The sequence below is a fragment of the Tenrec ecaudatus genome, chromosome 16 (assembly GCF_050624435.1).
Source record: "Tenrec ecaudatus isolate mTenEca1 chromosome 16, mTenEca1.hap1, whole genome shotgun sequence".
Taxonomy (NCBI): Eukaryota; Metazoa; Chordata; class Mammalia; order Afrosoricida; family Tenrecidae; genus Tenrec; species Tenrec ecaudatus.
The window spans coordinates 19,080,471-19,103,945 of NC_134545.1; the positions used below are offsets into that span (position 1 = coordinate 19,080,471).

General features: G+C 46.4%; 1 protein-coding gene across 4 annotated transcripts in view; it reads left to right on the forward strand.

The window, feature by feature from the left end:
• CLTCL1 (clathrin heavy chain like 1) overlaps positions 1-23,475 on the forward strand; it is a 109,132-nt gene that overhangs the window by 23,110 nt on the left and 62,547 nt on the right. For all 4 annotated transcript variants that reach the window (XR_012780398.1, XM_075533404.1, XM_075533402.1 and 1 more), the window contains exons 4-10: positions 867-1,028; positions 6,559-6,672; positions 13,049-13,222; positions 15,052-15,249; positions 18,480-18,680; positions 19,858-20,010; positions 21,238-21,360. Coding sequence is in view for 3 of the 4 variants with exons in the window: in XM_075533404.1 (XP_075389519.1) it covers positions 867-1,028; positions 6,559-6,672; positions 13,049-13,222; positions 15,052-15,249; positions 18,480-18,680; positions 19,858-20,010; positions 21,238-21,360 (1,125 nt within the window). In the remaining variant the exon portion in view is untranslated. The remainder of the gene's footprint in view (positions 1-866; positions 1,029-6,558; positions 6,673-13,048; positions 13,223-15,051; positions 15,250-18,479; positions 18,681-19,857; positions 20,011-21,237; positions 21,361-23,475) is intronic.

The window sequence follows — 23,475 nt, forward strand, 5'->3', positions numbered from 1 at the left end:
CCAACACAATGAAACCGAACCCAGCCCACTGCCATCGAGTGGATTGTGGCTCCTAACGACTCTATATGAAGTTGCCAAGGGTGGAAATCTTTACTGAAGCAGACAGCCTCATCTTTCTCCCTTGGAGAGGCCAGTGGGTTTGAACCACTTCCCTTACCTGACACTTACCCAGCAGCACCATCAAACAAAAACAAAACAAAACCTGTAGCCATTGGTCGATTCTGATCCATATCAACCAAGATAGGGTTTCCAAGGCCATAAGTCCTTACAGGATCGTCTTTCTCTTTTGGAGTGGAGTGAATGATGGGTTTGAACTGCTGACCTTGCAGTTAGCCATTCAGTACTTAACCCTACAGCACCACAAAGACCCCGTGAACACAGTATGTATATATGTGTAGTATATATGTGTAGTATATCTGGTTTTAAGTTCTAAATTGATGGGAAAGTTACCACTTTCTTGGTGTTTATTAAAAACAATTTGTACAATCACTTTCGAAAACACACCTAAGAAACTTCAGAATGAACTCACTCCCCCTAGTTTAATTACTCTTAACATTTCGAAGTCTTTTCTCCCCCAAATTTTCAATGAAAGGACAGAGAAACACACATGGGTGTTATTGACAGATTGGCTCTCTCTCTTCTCACTTCATCATCTTCTCTTTTTCCTGGGTGTGTTTAGCCATCTTTCCAGTTCAGATTCCAAGTCCTTGCATGGTTCTTAGTAGCAAAGGGGCTTACTGGTCCTTAGAGGGAGGCGATACATCAATGGAGGGGACTCTCATTTATGGAACACTTGATTGAGGAATTATTGTCACTTATGCCCCTGTCTTGTCTCTCCTTTGCATTACACAATACCCGATTCTCAGCAAAATCGGGTAGTGGGAATGATACAGCTCTACTCGATTGACAAGAAGGTGTCACAGTCCATAGAAGGCCATGCAGCAGCCTTTGCGGAGTTTCTGATCGAGGGGAATGCCAAGCCTTCCACCCTCTTCTGCTTTGCAGTGCGCAGCCCCACCGAAGGCAAGGTGAGTGCTCTCCCAGGGTTTCTCGCACCCAGGGAATCTGCTCTGGGTTCATACAGTGTAACTGGCAGCCACTTAGTAAACCCCTGGAGTCCTGATGGGGCTGTTGGGTAAACACTGGGCTGTGGTGGCTCAAATCCACCTGAAGCTCTACAGAAGAAAGATGAGGCTGTCTGTCCCTATAAAGATGTCCGGTCTCAGAAACCCTGTACGGGGTTGTTGGGAGTCAGAATCAACTTGATGTCAGGGAGAGTCTTGGGTTTTGTAGACATTTAGGAACCACTGAGCGACTAAGTGCAAGGTCACTGATTCAAACCTAGCAGCCACTCTGTGGAGGAAACACGAGGCTGCCTGCTTCTGTTAGATAGACAGTCCCAGAAACCCTCTGTAGGGTTGCGGTGAGTCGTGATCCACTCGATGGCAGTGGACTTGGCTTTCTGGGTTTCTGGAATTGGAGATGGAGGCCTAGGGGCACACTTGGTTGAGCATTTGGCTGCTAACCAAAAGGTCAGCATCCTTTCCTTCCCCAGGAGAAAGAGAGAACAATCTACTCTTGTAAAGATTTACAGCTTCCTAAACTCTGTGGGGGTAGTTCTAGTCTGTCCTGCAGGGTCGCTCTGAGTCAGAAAGGACACAGAGGCAGTGGGTGGGGAGACTCCTCAGCAGACAGGTCAGGAGATCTATACCTGAGAGGTTACAGCCTTGAAAACCCCGTGGAGCAACTCTTCTCTGTACACATGGGATCACCATGATTTAGAACAATATAGAAATGAGTGAGGGGAGCAGCCAATAGATATATTTATGTCCCAAACTGCTCACCTAATGTACCCATGATAGATCGCACCACAGGCTGAAGGCAGCTACTGATTAATGGATCCCTTTCCCTCTTGGATGGATTACAGTGAGCCTACGCCCAGTGCTAGAGACAGACAAGGGAGACAGATCCTGCCCTCTCAGAGGAGCCTGTGGGAAAGATGATTGTAAAATGACCATTGCATGGCCGTCCTTACCGTGAGGCGAGGTGGGCCCTACATAACTGCTGGAGTGGCTCTGTTGCGGCGAGGGGCTGGGCTTACAGGGACTCCACAGAAATGAGAGAAGGCTATGCCTTGGAGCGAGTGGGTTTTGCCAGGCTCGAGGGCATGGCCAGCACCTTGTTCAGCACGGAGGTGGGGGTGACTCAGAGTGCTTACCAGGAACTGATTATACACGTAGAGAGCCCAGACCCCAGTACTCTCTTATCAGAAACACTCCAAAATCCAGATTTTAGGTTGTTTGCTGACCCTGCAGTCTCTCCCAAAGAGTTCTAAACCAGGAGGTGACTTTTGTATGAATCTCCTTGTTTATTTGGGTCCTTTGATCTCAAAGTGCTGGACCAAATGTATTACCTAATCTGTACCCACCTCACTGAGAGTCAAGACCAAAGCAGGAGTCAAGTAAAAAGGTCAGTTTTGTTGCTGAGAAAAATAACAAATGCAGTTTTACTGTGGTGGCAAAAGAACTAGCCACTGTGTCCCCCTCAGAATTGAGCCTACCTTATATGGGAGTGTGCAGGACCTTCCATTTAGGGACAGAGCCTACCCTACTGAAGTCATGATGGACAAGAGAACAGCGGAGAAGGCTTTCCATACAGAAGCACAGCCCTGATAGAACAAAGAGTGGTCAGCGAATGTGCTCAGGTCACCGCCCTTCACTCTGCTCCACAGTCCCCTAGAGTCCAGAGAGTGAGGCCAAGATTTGTCAGCAACTGCCTTCCAGTACAGATCTTAGCATATGGCAGCCTGGGGGCCTAGGACATGGCCTTCCTTGACTGGAAATGCTGCCTGTCAGTGGCTGTGGTTCAGTCTCACTCCGTCCACAAAATGAAGGATCCCTTCCATGTCTTCCATCACCTGGGCCCAGTTCATTCTCTTTCCTTTCTTGGTCAGTCCAGCTGCATTCCTGCGAATGGCTCTGTGGCCACCATTGACAGAGTCGAGCTTGACCTGGACACTGGTTCCTCTGTGTGCACTTTCTGGCAGGTAGACCTCATTTGTCCAAAGAGATCTGCTTCTCCTGCTCCCTTCCCAAAGAAGTGGGGCTTCCTTCCATCCCCAGTCTTCTGCTCTGTTGGTAACATCACCATTGTCCCCAACCTCCTGTATTCTTGCGCTCTCTGTCTCACCCTTAGCAAGTCGTATGTCCACCTTTTGTGGTAGGCTAGGCCGTTCACAATACTCTTATAAGACAGGAGGGCCGCGCCCCAGTCACTGAGCCGCCGCCGAGGACTCAGCAGCCTCCCCCTCGAGCCCCCTCGCTTCCTGACGCTCAGTCCCCCCTGCCCGCCTTCTCCAGTCGCTGCCTTCCGCAGGCCGTTTCCACCGTGGAAAAGGAATTGTATCGTATGTCCACTATCCAGAACCTCCACTCTTTCGACCCCTTTGCTGATGCAAGTAAGGGTGATGACCTGCTGCCTGCGGGGACAGAGGATTATATCCATATAAGAATTCAACAGCTCAACGGCAGGAAGACCCTGACCACTGTCCAAGGGATCGCTGATGGCTATGACAAAAAGAAGCTAGTGAAGGCCTTTAAGAAGAAATTTGCCTGCAATGGGACTGTGATTGAGCATCCAGAATATGGAGAAGGGATTCAGCTCCAGGCTGACCAGCGCAAGAACATATGCCAGTTCCTTGTAGAGATTGGACTGGCTAAGGATGACCAGCTGAAGGGTCATGGGTTTTAAGTGCTTGTGGCTCACGGAAGCTTAAGTGAGGATTTCCTTGCAATGAGTAGAAAAATTCCCTCTGTCCCTTGTCACAAGTTTAAAACCTCACAGCTTGTATGATGTAACCATTTGGGGTCCACTATTAACTTGGACTAGTGTAACTCCTTCATGCAATAAACTGAAAAGAGCCATGCTGTCTAGTCTTGAAGTCCCTCATTAAAACAGGTCGAGCAGTAGGCGCCTGGCAGTGCCCAGTCTGAAACAAAACAATAGCATGTTTCAGCCAAGCACAGAGCCCCGAGTTCTCAGATGGCTATGTCTGGCCAGAAACTCCCCTGCCCTCAGGAAATGGCATCCACCACCTGGACAGCCGGCCCCCCACCTCCCCCGTGGGAGGAAGGGATGAGGCAGCTGTGCCACTAGCGGGACGCTTTGGTAGCAAGAGAAAGATCCCCTGGTGTTGCGGCCAACCAGACAAGGGGGTGGGTCTTTGGAGATCAGCCCCTTCCCTCCGGTAAGATGATAGGGCTTCTGGCTTTGCCACCAAGGTCTTGGTTCTTTTTGACCAGACATATCCTAGCAAGGAGGTGTCCAAAGATCATTAGACTGTGAGGCCAATCTTCAATCCGCGTTAAACTTTTGACAAGGGAACACATTGCAAACGATGTAGCTAGCTGGAGCGCTCGCAGCTCCACAGCCACAGCTGCCCGATGCCACGTGAAGTAACAACTGGTCCCCCCACTTCAGTTTTCATGTGATGTGATGTATTTAAACTTATTTAAATAAAACTTGTTTGCAGAAAAAAAAAAGGGAGGGCCAGACTTTGTTTTAATGTACTTCCGATATGTCATTAGGAGGGCCCAGTCCCTGGAGAAGGACATTGTGCTTGGTAACGTAGAAGGTCAGAGAAAAAGAGGAAGGCCCTCCACAAGATGGACTGACACAGTGGCTGCAACAGTGGGTTCAACCATGGGCATCCCTGTGTGGCTGGCGCAGAACTGGGTAGTGTTTCATTCTGTCACGCATAAAGTCACTATGAGTTGGCATGAACTCGAAGGCACTCAACATCCACCATAGGCCCTCCTCATCCTATATCCATGTTAGTGACTAGCTAGATATCAGGTCCTTGAGATCCACCCCGCCCTTTCCTGTCCATGATCCCAGCTGTGTTAGGCAGGGTGCTGTAGAGAAACAAAACCAGGACACTTATGATTTTATAGATAGATACAACATGAAGAAATAAACAGCTAATTAGTTCACCGAGCAGTACAAATGGCTCAGTTCAACTCACTTCTGTGAGACAGTTAATACACTGGCAGTCCTTAAACTCACGAGGGCTGCTGGGTGCAAGTCAAGGAAGCAGACAGCTGAGTCTTCTGTAGAGCAATACAGGCAGCCCAGCCACAGGCCGCAAACAGCAGGGCAGGTCACCAAGAGTCAGCCAGATGACAGGGTCCGGCAGTCCCCAGTTCAAGTGATGTACACACCAGCAGTTTGGCAAAGCAGGTCTCGAAGGAACCTCAAACTGTAGTGGCAAAGTCCATGGGTTGGGTGCCCCACAGGTAGCCGAGCTCGCAAATTGAGACAGAGAACTAGCTATGTCAGCCACACTGGTCCAGTCATCAGAGAGCAAGAGACAGAAAGGCGAGGCTCACCGAGCTATCTTTGCCCTTCAATTAAACTGCAACCTTATTAACCTCACGTGTTTATTGGCCAGCTTGGCACAATAAACCTACCTATCACACCAGCCATAGACCAAAACCCACTGCCATCAAGTCAGTTCTGAGACCAAATAGAATGTTCCTAAATTATCACTTATCCTAAATGCCTGTGTGAAAGCAGTTTCCATCTCCCATGGAAACTCCTGCATCAAGCCCTCCCCAAGGAGCTAATCTTTCATTGTCGCCCTCTCCATAGCCCCTTTAATACTTTTCCACTTCTCTCTGCCTGACCAAATCCAGATCATCCCTCCAAGGACACACTTGGCCATTTCCTGTTAAACCTCCCCTCCATCCCTTTGTGTCTCTGATCTACCTCTTCCAGTGATTGTCCACAGAATTGTTTTAACTGTGGTCACCTTTTCTTTAGATGAAAACTATAGGAAGGCACATCTATCAAACAGGGATGGGTCCCCTTGGCCCCTCTCACTCCCACAGTGACAATAAGTGAAGGTTCTTAGGTCCTCTAACACCACCTTGGAAATACTCAGGTCTGTAGGATCAGACGGCCTTATGAGTTTGCCATACAACTATGAGATCTTGCCAGGAAACTGATTTATGTTAGCCTGGACCATGGGCAGATAACAGCACTTCAGGGACTAGTCAGAGTTCTTTGTGTCAAGGGTATTGGCACTGGAGCCCAGCGAGGGGGCAGGGACTTGGCTAATGTCCTGGTGCTAGACATTAGGTCTGCTGACTGCTGCCCTTGTGAGTGGGAAGCATGTTAGCAAATAAGCTCTAGCACCATTGCCTTGCTTTGCTTGGATTCCATTTTCTCCCTGTAGGCTTTAGTATCCACCATAGAAAGCCTTGAAACTCTGCTTAGGGCTGTGCAGTTGGCATCACTAACCACCAAGTTCATTTCTGCTTTGGTCTGAGCTCACTGCCATTGAGTCAGTGCTGACTCATCCTGACCCTGTAGGAGGGGGTAGAACTGCCCTGTGAGTTTCCAAGACCACAACTGTTTATGGGAGTATAGAAAGCCCCATCTGTCTCCTGCTGAGCAGCTGGCGGTTTCAAACTACTGACCTTTATGATTGCAGCCCAACGCGTAACCACTATGCCACCAGGGCTCCTTTGGATTGACCCAAGCCCTCTTTTTTTCCAGTTGCACATCATCGAGGTGGGGCAGCCTGCGGCAGGAAGCCAGCCCTTTGTCAAGAAAGCAGTAGACGTGTTTTTTCCTCCAGAGGCACAGGCGGATTTTCCGGTGGCGATACAGGTACACACGTTTAATGGGGGGTCTCGGGTGGAGGTGGGCAGCCCAGGAGTCTTGTCCTCGGTGGTGCTCTGCACCTCCTAGGTGTGGGGTCACTTTCAGAAGTCAACCTGACCTTTGTGCTAAGTTCTTTTGAGCTGGACGACATTTGAGGCTAATGAGTGGGGTCAGACTAGACTAAGAGGGACTCCCTGGAGGTTCAGTGTTGACTGTTTCAGTAGGCATGAGGCCGTTGATCGCAGCCACACAGGGAGGCCAGTAAGAGCCCTGAACCTTAAAGCAGATAAGAACTTCCTACAAGGCTTTCTTTGTCGGGAGATTTCTTTGGGTTTTTCTGTCTTCATTTGAAGTCATCCGGCCCTGCACTTGTTATGTCTGTTGGTATCACGTCTTCCTTTATGAGTCTGGGGAGAGGATGTGTTCTGGGAGTGCGCCCTTTCATCCAACTCCCTGTGCTTGCTGGGGTTCAGTTGTTCATAATCTTCCTAGGATCCTTTTGGCTCCTGCTACTCTTGTTGCCGGGTCTCCACTTTGGATTCTTACTTTGGTGGGCTGCATCTTCTCTTACTGTGTCAGCCTGCTTCAGGGTTTGTCCGCTACATGGGAATGTCCTCTGTCACTTTCTGAGCAAAATTGGAATCACTCTGTATGTATCAAACTATACACTCTGCTGCCCTTCTAACTAGTTTGCTCCTTAGTACGTTGTAGGCACTCCAATGAAGAATTACATTCATTTTTAATACTACGGGAAATCTTTGTACGGATGTGCCAATAATGGCAGGCCAATCTGCTGTACAAACCTCACTAAAGGGCTGAAGAGCAAGAATGTCATTCTGAGAACTAAGGTGCGCATGACCCGTCCCATGGTATTTTCAGTTGCTTAATATGCACATGAAAGTAGGACACGGAACAAGGAAGATCTCAGAAGAACTGATATGTTTGAATTCCAGTGCTCGGGAAGAATCTTGAAAGTAACATGGACTGCCAAAAGAACATCTTGAAATAAATACAGCCAGGATGCTCCTTGGAACCAAAGGTGGGGGAGAGTAGAGGGTGAGTGGGTTGGAAAGGGGGAACCGATTACAAGGATCCACATGTGACCTCCTCCCTGGGAGACGGATGGCAGAGAAGGAGGGGGAAGGGAGACTCCGGATAGGGCAAAATATGACAAAATAACAATCTATAAATTGTCAAGGGCTCATGGGGGGGGGGGGGACCGGGGAGGGAGGGGGAAAAAAAGAGGACTTCATGCAGAGGGCTTAAGTGGAGAGCAAATGCTCTGAAAATGATTAGGGCAAAGAATGTACGGATGTGCTTTATACAATTGATGTATGTATATGTATGGATTGTGATAAGAGTTGTATGAGCCCCTAATAAAATGTAAAAAAAAAAAAAAAGAACCAAAGGTGGTAAGATCTGGTCCCACATACTCTGGATACATTATCAGGAGAGACTGATCCCTGGAAAGGACATCATGCTTGGTAAAGTAGAGGGTCAATGAAAGGAAGGAAGGAAGGAAGGAGGGATGGAGGGAGGGAGGGAGGGAAGGAAGGAAATAGTTGGACACAGTGGCTGTAACTGGGGTCAAACAGCAATGATTGTGAGGACGGCGCAGGACTGGGCAGTGTTGTGTTCTGTTGTCCATAAGGATGCTACGAGCCAAAAGGGACTTGATGGCACCTAACAGCAGCAGCCATAATAGTGGAATGTTTTCAGCCATGTCCTTCTGGTTCCAATTTGACCATGCTTATGATCATTTCTATAAGCTAGATGTTTCTGAAAATAGTTACCGACTCAAAGAATGCAGCGTTTTGCCCCCAAAGTACAATTGGCTCTTTTTCTGTCTTTAGAAAAATGCATTGTCTGTATCCACTCCAGACCATAATCGGTAAGTTTATAAATCGAATTGTAAATAAATAAATAGAATTTTAACAAGCTGCGGAAGTCTTACCACCAGATGAGGACCATTTGAGTGGTCATATGACTGCCCCCCCTGGCAGTGTCATCACATGCAAGCATTGATGCTACTGTGTCCAGATGGACTCATGAAAATGACTTGACACTCACCATGCTGCTCTCTAAGCTTCTCTTGCAATCTTGCTTTGTATTAACATTCGGGGTAATTTATTTTTTTAAAGCTTGGCATCATCTGTTCTGTGTCCATGACTTATTTCAACCATCCCCATTGGATGAGTATTTGTGTTGCAAAAAGTACTTAAAGCAGTGGTTCTCACCCTTCCTCTTGCCGCGACCCTTTATGCAGTTCCTCCTGTTGTGGTGACTTCCAACCATAACATTATTTTCGATGCTACTTCAGATAACTTGTGAATGGTAATATAAATATCTGATATACAGGATGCATTTTCATTGGTACTATGTTAGTCTGGGTACTTTAGAGAAACAAACTCATCCATAGAAACTCATCTATAAGACAGAGTTTTATATAAAGGTTAAATGCGCATCAAGAAAACATCCCAACCCAGTGCTGCCCAAGCCCACAAGTCCAACATTAACCCATATGTCCAACATCAATCCACAAAGTCCTCCTCCATCTCACTAAACAGACGCAATGATGCCGACTGCAGGAGGAAAGCTGAGTCAGTGAATATGTAAGCACCTCAGCACTGCCAAGGGTCTCCACATGGGTGCTCCAGCACGCAGGGCTGCATTGGGGTAGGTCCATGTGGCTTCAGGGATGGATATCTTACAGGAATTGAGCCTTTCCAGCTAAAGCAGGGAACTGGCTAAATCAGCTGCACCCTGGTCCGACCATCAAAAAGCAAGAGACCTGAGAACTGGAAAGGTGAGGCTCACTGAGCCATTTATCCCTCTACCCTTCAGTTAACCTCGCGTGTGTTTATCAGCCAGGTTGGTACAATAAACTAACTACCTCAGTTATAAATTGAACATAATTTCAGCATAGTGATTCATCACAAAAACTATATAATTGTATATTGCAAAATACTTATTTCTAATTACAAATAAATGGAATTTTGTCTTGAAGCATGGTGTAGCATGGGTAACAGTCTTCACACCTGGTACTTGTAGGTGGGCGTATCTGCATGTGGGCGGACCCATCTGGAGACAGAGGAGCGGTGTCTTGGTTCCTAAGACCATCGGAAATGAAGTGCATCCATCTTGGTCCACTTGTCCAAAAGTCTAAGGATAAATTCCTAGACATGAAGCTACTGAGTCAAGGGCCTGTAAGTAATTCCCATACTGGCCCTTGAAAGAGGGACAGTGTCTTATGGGTCTTAGAGTTATTTTTCCCTTGATGACTATTTAGGTGGAATGGATGTATCAGGACCTTATGCATCTTATGCATCTTGTTAACTGATTCTTCCTACTCTTTGATTTTTTTTCCCTTCTCTTCCTATCAAGATCTTTAACTTATCAAGAAGAATTCTTATCTTGGTACTTTGGGGAATATTAAGTGTCTGATATGTGTCACATGTTCTACCTGGTCATAATAAAAGTTAGTTGTGTGTTCCATCTTGTGGAAGGTGTGCATTTTATTGATTGGCTTTGGTATCACATTTTAAAAAGAAGTCTACACCCCAGAATGATCATAAGAGTTACCTATATTTTCTTCTCTAACTTCATTAGTTTTACTCTTACCTCCCTTACTCATTGTCCAACCTTCACATACATATGAGATTATTGAAACTAATGCTTTCCACAGTAATCTTACCACAGGACCGCAGCAGAGGATGAGGGTCCCAACCTTCTTGCACCTTCTCCAGAATTTGTTCTTGTCTGTTTTTGAACATTGCTACCAATCCTGGTGTGAGGTGGTATCTTTGTAGTTTAGATTTGCATTTCTCAAATGGTAAGTATCATGAATAGTCTTCATATGTTTGTTGGCTAATGTTACCTAAATGTTGTCTTTGGTGAACTGACGGCTCATGTCCTCTATCCATTTTTTAAGTAGATCGTTTGTCTTTTTCTTGTTGAGGTGTTGAAGTTCTCTATAGATTTTTACATATTAGTCCCTCATCCGATATGTCATTGTCAATTTTTGCCCCAGTCTATGGATTCTCTTTTAACCTTTTGGTGAAATGTTTTGATGCCCTTAGGTATCTTATTTATAGGAGATTCCCGTCATCTGCTTTGCCCACTGCTGCAGGCATGTTTTCATCATGTTTGATAGTATGTTTGTGCCATGTACTATAGGGCCCTTAAGTTTGTCCCTGTTTTTTCACTGATGGTTTTTATAGTTCTGGGGTTTACATTTTGGTTATTTTTTTTATATGAGTAAAAACCTTTGAACCAAAGTGAAGGAAAGTACAACTTGCCAAAAGACTCAGACACAGCAAAAGCAGTACCCAGAGGCTAATGCAGACAATAAGGCACACATTCAAAAACGGAGACCCAAAGTCTACCCTGAACATCACATCTGCAGCAATGAGAGCAAGAACAACAAAATAAACTTTCAAGACACAGAAAAGAAAAGTCATAATAAAGATCAGAACAGACCTAAATGAACCAGAAACCAGAAAAGCAGTTGGTTCTTTGAAAGGATTAACAAAACTGACAAAGTTAACAAAGGAAGAATACATGAAGATCAAGAATAAGAAATGAAAGATGCGACATCACAACAGAACCACCTAAAGTAAAAATGGTCATAATACTAGGAAAGACAATATTCCAATAAAGTTGAAAACCCAGTAAAAATGGACACATTTCTAGAAACAAAATACTTACCTAAATTAATACAGACTATTAAAAGTGATTATTTGAAATATAAACCCCATAAAATTCATAATTAAATATTTTTTTAAGAAGAAAGAAACAGACTTTGATCATTACTCAGGGATGAGAGGGGGAGGAGGGAAGGAGAAGTAGTAGGTTAGACAATAGGCAAGTGCTAACTTGGGGTAACAAAAACAAAAACCGCACTGTCATCCAGTCAGTGAGGTCACAGCCACCCCATAGGACAGGGTAGAACTCCTCCTGTGAGTTTCCAGGACTGTCGAGCGTCAGCCCTTTCTTTCTCCCACGGAGCGGCTGCTGGTTTAAAACGGGTGACCTTGCAGTTAGTAGCCAGCTCTTCACCACTACACCACCAGGACTCCTAACTTGGGGGGAAATACCCAATAAGAGGGAGATGGACAAAATATAATGGAAACAGGGCAAGCCATTGGGAAATTTGCTAAGTTGGTGAATACAAAAATGATTGTTTGCTCTGTAAACCCTCACCTGATTCACAATAAAAAGGGGGGAATGTGAAAATACTTGATAAAAACAATCATGTAGCAAAATGGTTCATTGACCTCTCAAAGGAAAATAAGATACCATGGCTTGGATCAGGTGCACCTTAGCCCCCAAAGTGCCATCTTTGTCCTTTAACACCTGAAAGAGGTCTTTGTGCTGCAGATTTGCCCAACAAATCTGATTTCTCTACTGCTGTTTCCATGGACATTAATTGTGGATCCAAGCAAGATGAAATCCTTGACAGCTTCAACCTTCTCTCTGTTTCTCATGATGTTATCTGTTGGTCCAGCAGTGTGGGGTTTTGTTTTCTTTCAAGCCATACTAAAAGCTGTCGTCTTTGACCCTCAGGAGCTAGTAAGTACTTCAAGTCCTCTTCACTTTCAACAAGCAAGCTTGTGACGTCTTCACGTGGCAGGCTGTTCATGAGCCTGCCTTCAGACGGGGGCTGTGTTTCTCAGCTAGCTTCTCGGGTTATGCCTTCTAAGTATTTTCTCATACTTGTTCTCACTGGTATTCGTCTTTATTCGCACCTGCTCCTACTTTCTTCTGTCCCAGTTCTCTGTACCAGTTGATGGCACCTGGGAAAGGTCGAGAGTTAGCACAGGATGAGGAGACTGGTGTTGAACTTGAGCCCTCTGTACGGGGTCTTTTTTCAGAACTTTCTCCTTCTTTTTGAATTGCCATCTTAACAGGGTTTAGAGAGACATTGAGAAAAAAAGAAAACAGCCGAGAGACTTGTAGACTCTTGCTTCAGAATCGGTATGGCAAGTATGGGCTTTAAAATTAGTTTTCACGGTCATAGCACTAGGACCAACTTGGGCACATATCCCAAGGAAGTATGAGTTGGCGACAAAAGTCCCTCGGGCCCCTCTCTTCTTCATGTGTAAGCTCTTCCACCCTGCTGGAAGCCCTGGTGGTGTGGCGGGGTAGACATTGGGCTGCTGATGGCAGGGTCAGTGGTTTGAACCCACCAGCTGGACTGATGGGAGATAAATGAGACAGTCTGCGCTCATACATTCTGAACATCTCAGAGCCCCTAGAGAGCCAGTATACTCTGTCCTACAGGGCCACCCTGAATGAGAATTTACAGCAGTTAGGTTCAGGCTGTGGTTTTGTCGCATTTGGTTTCTCCTTGCTTTTCTGACCCGTTGCTGTCTTCCCACAGATAGGAGCAAAGCACGGGATTATTTACTTGATCACAAAGTTTGGCTACGTTCACCTGTACGACCTGGAGTCTGGTGAGTGCGTCTACATGAATCGTATTAGCGCGGACACCATCTTTGTAACCGCTCCTCACGAAACAACTTCTGGTGTCATTGGTGTCAACAAAAAGGGACAGGTATGTGACATGAAAGCACACCTTGGTGGCACTGTGGGTTAAGCTCACCTGGAGGTCGTCAATTCAGACGCACCACCCACTCCACAGAAGGAAGATAGGGCTGCCTACTTTGGTAAAGACTCACAGCCTCTGAAGCCCCGTGGGACAGTTATTATCTGTCCTGGTTGCTGTGAGTCGGAACCCATTCAATTGCAGCAAGTTTGGGGGGTAGTAACGTTGAGATTCAAGTGTGCTTAAAATACCTCCCTTCACCGGGAATGCAATTAGGTATAATTAGCACTCATGATTAAGCGTTCACCTCCCAAATCCCCACCCAAACCCATTGTCATTGCGTCGGTTCCGACTCATAGGTACCCTAGATGGGCGTTTCTGAGACTGTCAGTCTCTATGGGGGCAGATCACATCATCTTTCTCCTGTGGAATGGCTGGTGGGTTTGAACTTCCAACCCTTCAGTTCGTAACCCACAGCACCTGCCCTTAATTCTTTGTTTAAAGAGGTTTATTGGCAGATATTTCACCTATCCTCCAATGTAGTCGTTCAGTCACATTAAAGAGAGTTGTACAATCAATTGTAGAACATTTACTTCTGTCTTATACTCATTGTCATCAGCTCTCCACCTCCCCCAACTTCCCCGCTTAACCCCACAGGAAACAGCCCATGCAGTCACTGTCTCCACGGCTCTGCCGTGCAGAATTTCAGATACAGAAAACAAAATACAGAGACCACCGCCCTCTGCACGAGAGCACGGCTTATGCACCAACCTCCCTGCTCTGAGGACGGAGGGGATTCATCCATGTGTAGACCCTGAGGGTGGGTTCGTGTCATTGTTTTTCCTTTGCAGGCAGCACCGTGTCTACACAGTACCGATTTCCTGGAAGACAGTTCCCTTCCTGCACGAAGCTACTACCAGTGAAACACACACACTGACAGTCTTTACACACATGCTGATTGAGGAGGGTTGAAAAGCAGATACCACCATCCCTATGCAACCTTTCTCAATCAGGTTTAAAGGGTCTTTATAAGAAGACAATACATAGTTAGTTAGTTTGTTTTGAGAACACTTGTTGGCTCTACCCAAAGGGGCCATCTTGGCATTGTTGTTCTCAGTGGATGGCTGTGGTTGGCATCCATACAGCTTTGCCGCCTTCTCACTGGGGATTGTTTCCGCCTTTTTAACACTTAATGTGGAATTCGGGTGGCATAGTAGTTACGCATCGGGCTGATAACTGCAAGATCAAGTTGAAACCACCAGCCGCTGCCTGAGGAAAGGACAAGGGTTTCTACCCCAGTAAGATTGTTACAGCCTCAGAAACTCACCGGGGCAGTTATACCCTGTCCTAGAGGGTTGCTATGAGTCAGCATGGACCCGGCAGCAATCAGTCTGGTTGTTTTGTTTGTTCGATGTAAAATCCCATAGGAGCCCTGGTATTACAGTGGGTTAAGAATTAGGCTGCTAATCACATGGTCAGTAGTTTGAACCTCCCAGAGCTGCTTCAAGGGGAAAAGAAGAGGCAGTCTGCTCATCATTTGGTAAAGATTCACAGTCCTGGAACCCCTACGGAGCAGTTCTCCCCTGCCACGAGAGCAGCGATGAGCCTGAGCTGACTCACCAGCAGTGGGCTTGGGTGGGTCGAATCCCTGGCATAGTCACCTTTGCTACCTTTGTTCAGCTTTGGACTCTTACGCGTGCTTCCCTTTAGAGATCAACATCCTAAGGCACCCGCTTGATTGACGAAGCCGTCCTGGCTGTCATGAGTGGCCTGTGACAGTGGGTCTTGACGGACTTCTTTCCCAAGCCAATCCCGTCTCCCATATTCTGTTCTTACAGGTCCTCTCGGTGTGCATAGAGGAAGATACCATTGTGAATTATACAGCGAACGTGCTTCAGAATCCAGATCTCGGGATGCGCTTAGCCTCACGTGGCAATCTGCCTGGGGCCGAGGAGTTGTTTGCCAGAAAATTCAGCACCCTCTTTGCCCAGGGGAGCTACACTGAGGCCGCCAGAGTGGCTGCTTGTGCACCAAAGGTAATGACACTGAATACCGGCAGGATTCTGCACTCTGCTGAGCCAAGCATGGGCATGAAATACGTCACCACGGCATCCCACTGTGGATAGGAGAAGGGTTAGTGTTCTATGAGGTTTTTTGTAGCTTTAATATGGTGTTGTCTAGAAAAACAAATCCAGTGACACTCGTATATGTATAAGAAAGCTTTATTTTTAACATGAATATTTATTATTACTTTTTAAAATTATTGGGGACTTACACAACTCTTATCACAATCCACAGATCCATCCATTGGGTCAAGCACATTTGTGCATTTGTTTCCATCATCATTTTCTTTCTATTTGAGCCCTTGGTATCAGCTCCTTTTCCCCTCCCGCTTTCCCCCTTCCTCCCTCCCTCACAAACCCTTGATAATTTATAAATTATTATTTTTTCATGTCTTACACTGACCCATGTCTTCCTTCACCCACTTTTCTGTTGTCTGTCCCCCTGGGAGAGGGTTATATGTAGATCCTTGTGATCGCTTCCCCTAAGAAAGAACTTTATATCAACAAGTGATCTTATATCAGAAGAAGACATTCCAGCCCAATCCAACTCAAGTTCATGAGTCTGATGCAAGCCAGGGCCCCCTTCAGACTCATGTAGCTGCAGGCTGGTGACACAGAAAGGTAAATTGGGCCATTGGGTGCAGAGTTCCATGGGTCCAAGGTCAGTGGGAACATGGCAGGGTGCAGACATTTCTCAGGGCTGGGCAGCCCACAGGGGGCCTGCTCATCCAGGTAAGCAGGGTCCTTGTAGGCAGGAAGGTGAAGTGTTAGAGAGAGGGAGATCCTCAGTTTCCTGCCCCCACTGCACCCCCACTTTATAAAAAATGGCACACCTCAAGGGAGCATTATCAGGCTGTGACCTGATTGACAGGTTGAATTCCACCCCTATACTTTAATACATCTTCAAGTTGACATAAATTCATCTAACTGCCCCAGTATGTTGTACTAACTCCATATGAGTCAGAATTGACTTCATGGCTGTGGTGTACCAACAAATGGCATGTGAGAAATGGAAACAAATAAGCACAGTCCTGTTGCACCATTCACTCCTGTCTGGGTGCAGACCACAGTCTTAAGCTTCCGTATAGTTTTCTGTTTTGATGACTTGGGAATTTTACACTGGTGCTGCTTATCTGTCGAATGTGTGGCTCCTTAATCCAGCTAATGGTGTCTCCCGTTTTGTTTAGCCATATTCCCACTCTGGACTTTTCACATTCTTCAGGGAGGAGGTGGGACACGTGGTGGCACATTGTGGGGTGACAGTGAATGCGCTGAAATGAAATTCAAAGGCACTGTTGAATGGAAAATTGATCTGCTCTGTCAGCCTGTACCTAATTCACACCAAAAGGAATGTGTAGTATTGCTTCTAGCCTTTCTGTGGTTTAAGCCACTTGAGTAAGTAGACCTTTACATTGTTCCTCCTGGGGAGAGAGTTTGCTATCTTTTAAATGACAACTAAGGAAAAACTATATCTAGTCTTTGTCTGGGCCTTTGAGTATTTTGAATTATAATGTAATGATGATAGAACTTGACTATTTACTACCAGACCAGTTTAGAAGCCTAATGGTCAGACCAGTTTGCGAAGGAAGAAATTAGACCCTGAGTCTGAAGGTAAAAGCCCTCGTGGCTCACTGGGATAGCCATTGGGTTGCTGACCAAAAGACCAGCAGTTTGAACCCTGGGTACCATAAGGGGTTACAAGTTGGGCTGCTAACCACAAGGTCAGCGGTATGAAACCACCAGCTACTCCCTGGGGGGAAAGATGAGGTTTCCTACTCTTGTAAGGAGTTACAGTCGTGGAAACCCACAGGGGCAGTTCTACACGGCCCTGCAGGGTAGCCATGAGTCAGAATTGAGTTAATGGCAGCAAGTGTGTATTTTGTTTGAGCCATTGAGTGGGATAGTTGAGGCTGCCTCTGCTATGAAGAGTGACAGCCTTAGAAACCCATTGGAGCAGTTCTTCTCTGCCCTATGGGGTCGCTATGAGTCAGAATCTATTCGTTGCGATGAATATATTACAGGATACGATTTTCTTTTCTACTATTCTGTTTTATTCTAGAATAAAGCCCTGATGGCATAATGGGTCACACAATAGGCTGTGAGGCATAAGGTCAGCAATTTGAACTCGCAGCTACTCCCAAGGGAGAAAGGAAGGTTTCTGCTCCTGTAAAGATTTAGCCACAGGAGCAGCTCTCCTGTGCCCCATAGACTCACGATGGGTCACAGTAGACTCAAAGTCCGTTTTTTTTTTAGAAGAATCCCTGGTGGTGCTGTGGGTGAAGCACTCGCCTGTTCACCACAAGGTCAGTGGTTCAAATCAGCAGCTGCTCCCAACGAGCAAGATGCAGCCTGCTTCCATAAAGATTCACAGCCTCAGAACTCCTATGGGGCAGTTCTGTGCTGCCCTGTAGGGTCACCGTGAATGAGAATCAACTGAGGACTGTGGGTTTGGTGTGGGGTGTGGTGTGTGACATCTGAGTAGGTGCCTCACTGGCTGTGTGGTTGTCATAATTGGAGGTAAGAGTAGTTAGCCTGGTAGAAGAGCTTTGGTCCCTGGCGATTCAGTATGGAATCTCTCTTGGTAGAGGTTTTCTGACACAAGCCAGTTTTGTAAACAGAGAACCTGAGCTGATGTGTTAGTTTGGGTAGACTAGAGAAACAAAATTTATAGACACTCGTGATTATAAGAAAGAGCTTTATATATAAGAGCAACTGAATATTGAGAAACATCCCAGCCCAGTCCAGATGAAGTCCATAAGTCCGATATTAGCCCATATGTCCAATACAAATCTGTAAAGTCCTCTTCAGACTCACAAAACACATGCAGGAAAATCACAGGCTAGTGGGTGGGAAGTTTTGTGGATCCAGTGGTGTTGTGAGCATTTTAGTCCTGGCAGGGGTCTCCACGTGGTTCCTTCAGCTCCAGAGCTCTAAAAGTAGCTCCATGTGTTCTGTCCACGGAGATGTCTCGCAGGGAGTGAGCAGAGAGAGAGGGTGTCTCCTGCCTCCAAGGAGGAATTACAGGAGTTCCCAGAATCCTCAAGGAGAAGGCCATGCCCACATAACCCTCATTGGTTATGATCTAATTGACAGGCTAGACTCCACGCCTTCACTCTTCATCCTCTCAAGTCCCAAATTGACTCCAGATTATATAAGTACCACAGATGACCACCCGACCACCTGAACTTGCGTTTCTCACCCAGGGAGTGCTGCGTACCAGTGACACGCTGTTGAAGTTCCAGAATCTACCTGCCCAGCCTGGGCAGGCTTCGCCTTTGCTCCAGTACTTTGGAATCCTGCTTGACCGGGGTCAGCTCAATAAATACGAGTCCATAGAACTCTGCCGCCCCGTTCTTCAGCAGGGGCGCACACAGCTCTTGGAAAAGTGGCTGAAAGAAGAGAAGGTACGAGATTTGTGAATCGATAGCTTCTGCCCCCACTCTGAAGGCGCCTTGGTGGCCTACTGGGCCACACATTTTGCTGCTAACCACAGGGTTGAAATTGACTTGATGTCATTGTGTTTGGGTGTTTGCTGTTGTTGTTGTGATCCCACTCTCGGGAACCCTGGCAGTGTAGTGGGGTAAGTGTTGGACTGCTCGTTGTAAGGCTGGTTTATTGAACCCACCAGTCACTCCGTGGGAGAAGGATGAAACTATTCACTTCCAGAAAGATTAACCACCTCAAATCCCTAGGGGGGCAGCTCTACCCTGTCTTATGGGTTCACTATGTGTTGGAATCAACTCAATGACATTGGGTGGGTTGGTTGGTTGGTTGGTCAGTTATTGTAGTAGCTGTATTGACATGGCCTTCACATATCTTACAATGTAACTAACTGTTCAGTAATGTTAAGAAGATTGGTACAATCATGACTATGTTCAATTTCAGAACATTTTCTTCTACTTGTTGGTTCCCCATTCCCCACCCGCATCCTCCCCTGCCATCCCTCCACCCAGCTCCTGTCTCTGTAGAGCCACCTATCCTGCATTTCATATACAGAAAACCCTACAAAACAGAACAGTCATACAAAGCAAATAAACAGACCAAAACAACAACAACGCTTACACAACATGTAGAAAACCCTTAATCAAAGCAAAAGGAGAAAATACTAAAACCTGAAACGACTTTAAAAATGGGTCAAAAGGGAAATCAAACGTGAAGGTATTACATTTTAACCTAACTATAGGGAGTTCCCTGATGGCACTGGCTTTCAATTAGGGCCATGAGAAAAGCCAGAGCAATGTGCCATGGAGCCGGGGAAGGTGGTGGTTGTTAGATCCCTGGGGGTGAACACAGTTAAGTGCTGGACAATTAACCAAAAGATTGGCAGTTCAAACCTACCCAGAGGTGCCGTGGAAGACAGGTGTGATGACCTGCTTCTAAAAGCTCACAGCCTTGAGGGCTCTCAGATGGGAGCATGGTTCTATGGCACCGTGCGTGGGTCTCCCTGAGCCAGAATGAACTCAACAGCAGTGGACTTGGTTTGCGTTCTGATCCCCACTCTCCCCTCCTTCCTCATCCCGACCACGGCTTGAAACTTAACTCCTCTTGTCTTCATCTTGCCTCATCCTTTGACCTCCACAGCTGGAGTGTTCAGAAGAGCTTGGCGATTTGGTCAAAACCACTGCCCCGACACTTGCACTGAGCATGTACCTTCGGGCGAATGTGCCCAGCAAAGTTGTCCAGTGTTTTGCAGAGACAGGCCAATTCCAGAACCTTGTCCTCTTTGCCAAAAAGGTAAATGCACGTTTCGCCATTGGCATTTCAGAGATCACCGATGTGTGGTTGGAGGGTGGCTGGTAGGGAATAGCTACCATTCTGACATTTGTAAAAATTCCTTGCAAGGATGGTATGGACTCACAGCTGCACTGTGAAAGCCCTCTAGTGTGACAGGGCAATCATTTGCTGTTAGACTCTACCACACATTAGTAATGCCATAATTTAATCCCTCCAGTGTTTTGTTTTGTATTTTGAAAGCCCTGCCATTTCTCTGCAGTCAGAGGCCTTCTTGGGGTTTTATCTTGTTCTTCGTCTCCCTTTTCCTTTTCCTTCCCTCGGCACCCTTCCTGCTATTCACTGGGCATTGGGAGACTTGTCTGTCCTCAAAGGCTCGCTGGCAGGCTGTGCATTATGTTTGTTGGTCAGAAGCATTGGCCAGGATGTCTATCTGTGGCCCAGGTTGCCCTGCATATTTAACTGCACCTTGGTATACATGGAAGGATCCCTAATGGTGCTGTGGGTTGGGCATTGGTCACTAGCCACAGGTCAACAGTTCAAACCCACCAGATGAGCATGTCTTCCCCATAAAGATGGGAAGCCTTGAAAACTCTAGGTAGGGTCGCTTTGAATCGGAATCAATTCAGTGGGTTATATATATATATATATATATAAAGAACCCAGATGGCACTGTTGGGCCGCTTACTACAAGGCTGGCGGTTCAAACCCACCATGCTTCTCTGGAGAAAGATGAGGCTGTTTGCTCCCACAAAGATTCATAGCCTCAGAGACACTATTCCAGAACCTCTATGAGTTGGGATTAACTCCATGACAGTGGGTTGGGGTTGGGGTTTTCTGAGTTGGAATACGTTCAACAGCAGTGGGCTATGTACACACATAAGGAAGCCCGATGACACTGGGTGAGGTGTGAGGCTGAGAACGACAAGGTCGGTGATTTAACACCCCCCGCCCCCCCGTCACTCCACAGTGGAGAGATGCGGCTCGGTGCCCTGTGAAGACCTATAAAGTTGCTATGACTCGGAATCAACCCAATGGCAGTGGGTTTGTGGTTTTCACATCCGTGGAGTGGCTACTTGTGCTCAACAGAGGTCTGGCTCATCAGCATGGCAATATCACGCTAGCTCATTGCGTAGAAACACAGGTTCTAAACGGGGGTGGGCAGGGACACTTCCTTTTCTCAGTGTTTCAGGCATGGGTTTATTTTCCTGATGGAAGTCTCTTGCTTAGGTTGGGTTTACCCCAGATTGGATCTTTCTACTGAGGAGCGTGATGAGACGCCATCCAGAGCAGGGGCTACAGTTTGCTCAATTGCTGGTGCAGGATGAGGAGCCACTGGCCAACACTGACCAGGTGAGCCCCTGTCATCTGAGGCAACTGCTTTGGATTTTTCATAGCTCTCAAGAAGATTCCCCTTGGGGATAGGAATGGAGAAGACTTGGAATGGCTATGGAATACTGAGTTTGGATTTAAGGGGAGGGGAAAACCACCTTGATTCAGAGGAGGCTTGCATGTCCAGTTAATGGAATTGCTATCACGAAGTTATACACTTTAAAGTGTTGAATTGGCAAAAGTTGTATACTAGATATGTTTACAACAGACCCAACTATAAAAGAGAAGAACTGAAGTTCAAGGGGACAATTCTGCTGCCTTTGGGAAACCCCCTCCTGTATCACCAAACATCTCTTAGGATTTGGTTCCTTGCTTTGGAAGTTTAGGGCATGCTTTCATGGGCTATGCCAGTTAACATGTTTGGTGCATCTGTTCTACACCTGGTCCTTTTTGGTAGTACCTGAGGTCCTAAAAGCTTCCAACCTGCAGTTGATTTCTGTGGTGGTTACATAATCTGTCAACTTGAGGAAGGGGTGGAGTCTCACCTGTCAATCAGGTTGCAGCTTGATGACCTCATTTGGAGTCACAGTGGTGATAAATACCTCACTGGAGGCCAGATACACTCTCTCTGCTTTGTATTCCTGATGACAAGCCACATGGAATTGCGCTGATTGAGCCAGAGCCCTGGAGCTGGAGGAGCCACATGGAGACCCACGCCAGCACTGAAATGCTTCTACTACCACTAGATCCACAAGACTTTCCACCCATTGGCTTGTGCATGCAGTATCATTGCATGGCTGCATGAATCTAAAGAGGAATTTATAGACTGGTATTGACATATGGAGTAATATCGGACTTAAGGACTTGATCTGGATGGGGCTGGGATGTTTTCTTAATGTACAATTCCTTTTGATATAAAGTTCTCTCATACACACATGTGAGTGTCTCTGGATTTGTTTCTCCAGTTCACCCAGATGGACTAACACAATCTCTTTGGGGAACAAGAGGAAGAAGGCATGCCAGGACTGGGAGAAGGACATAGAACATGTGGTCAATTGCTCCAGAAACAATTGCTTCGTTTGTCATGGAATCCCCCTACTGAACATCTTGATTAAAGATTCTTTTTCTTTTATTTTACTTTTTATTGAATTACAGCTCAATGTAACCAAAATCCTCACAACTAGACCCATAGATAACACCATGATAAGTAGAGAAAAGGTTGAAGTCGTCAAGTATTTTATCTTGCTTGGATCCACAACCAATGCTCGTGGAAGGAGTAGTCAAGAGATCATATAAAACATTACATCGGGGAAATCTGCACAAGATCTCTTTAAAGTATTGAAAATCAAGGATGTTACTTTGAGGACTAAGGTACGCCAGACAGAAGCGATGGGATTTTCAATAATCCCCTCAGAGGTTGCAATGGTTAGACATTGAATAAGGAAGAGCGAAGAAGAACCGATGCATTTGAATTACGATGTTAGTGAAAATATTGAAAAGTACCCTGGACGGCCAAAAGAACAAACCCATCTATCTTTGGAAGTATTGATCGAATGCTCCTTAGAGGCAAGGGTGACAAGACTTGCTTCTAACGTACTTTAGACATGTCAGGATCCTGAGACCTGCCCCTGGAGAAGGACATCAAGTTTGGTAAAGAAGAGGGGCAGCGACAAAGAGGAAGGCCTTCGACAAGAAGGACTGACACAGTGGCTGCAGCAGTGGGCGCAAACGCAAGAACAAGTGTGAGGATCGGGCCGTGTTCCCTTCTGTCGTACATGGGCTCGCTATGCGTCAGAACTCACTCCACGGCACCTACCAACAACAACATTGTGGTTTGAGAGAAAGTTCACACAGCAAATTCGTTCTCCATTCCATAAGGCACACGCATTTTGCTTTGGGCCATGAGGCATAGTCTCTTTGTTGAACAGCGTCCTCCCCACGTCCACCCCGTTTCCCACGGCTAGCCATCCTTCTTTCCAAACCCTGCCTGCCTGCTGGGCTTTGGTTTCAGGAAAATGCTCCCCTTTTCATTTGGTGTGGTTGATTGGAGAGCAATCATTATTACGCCTTTCATAGGCTGTGTCTTGTTTGGCTGAAAGTTCATCCCCGGGAGTGGGTCCAGTTCCAGACTTGAAG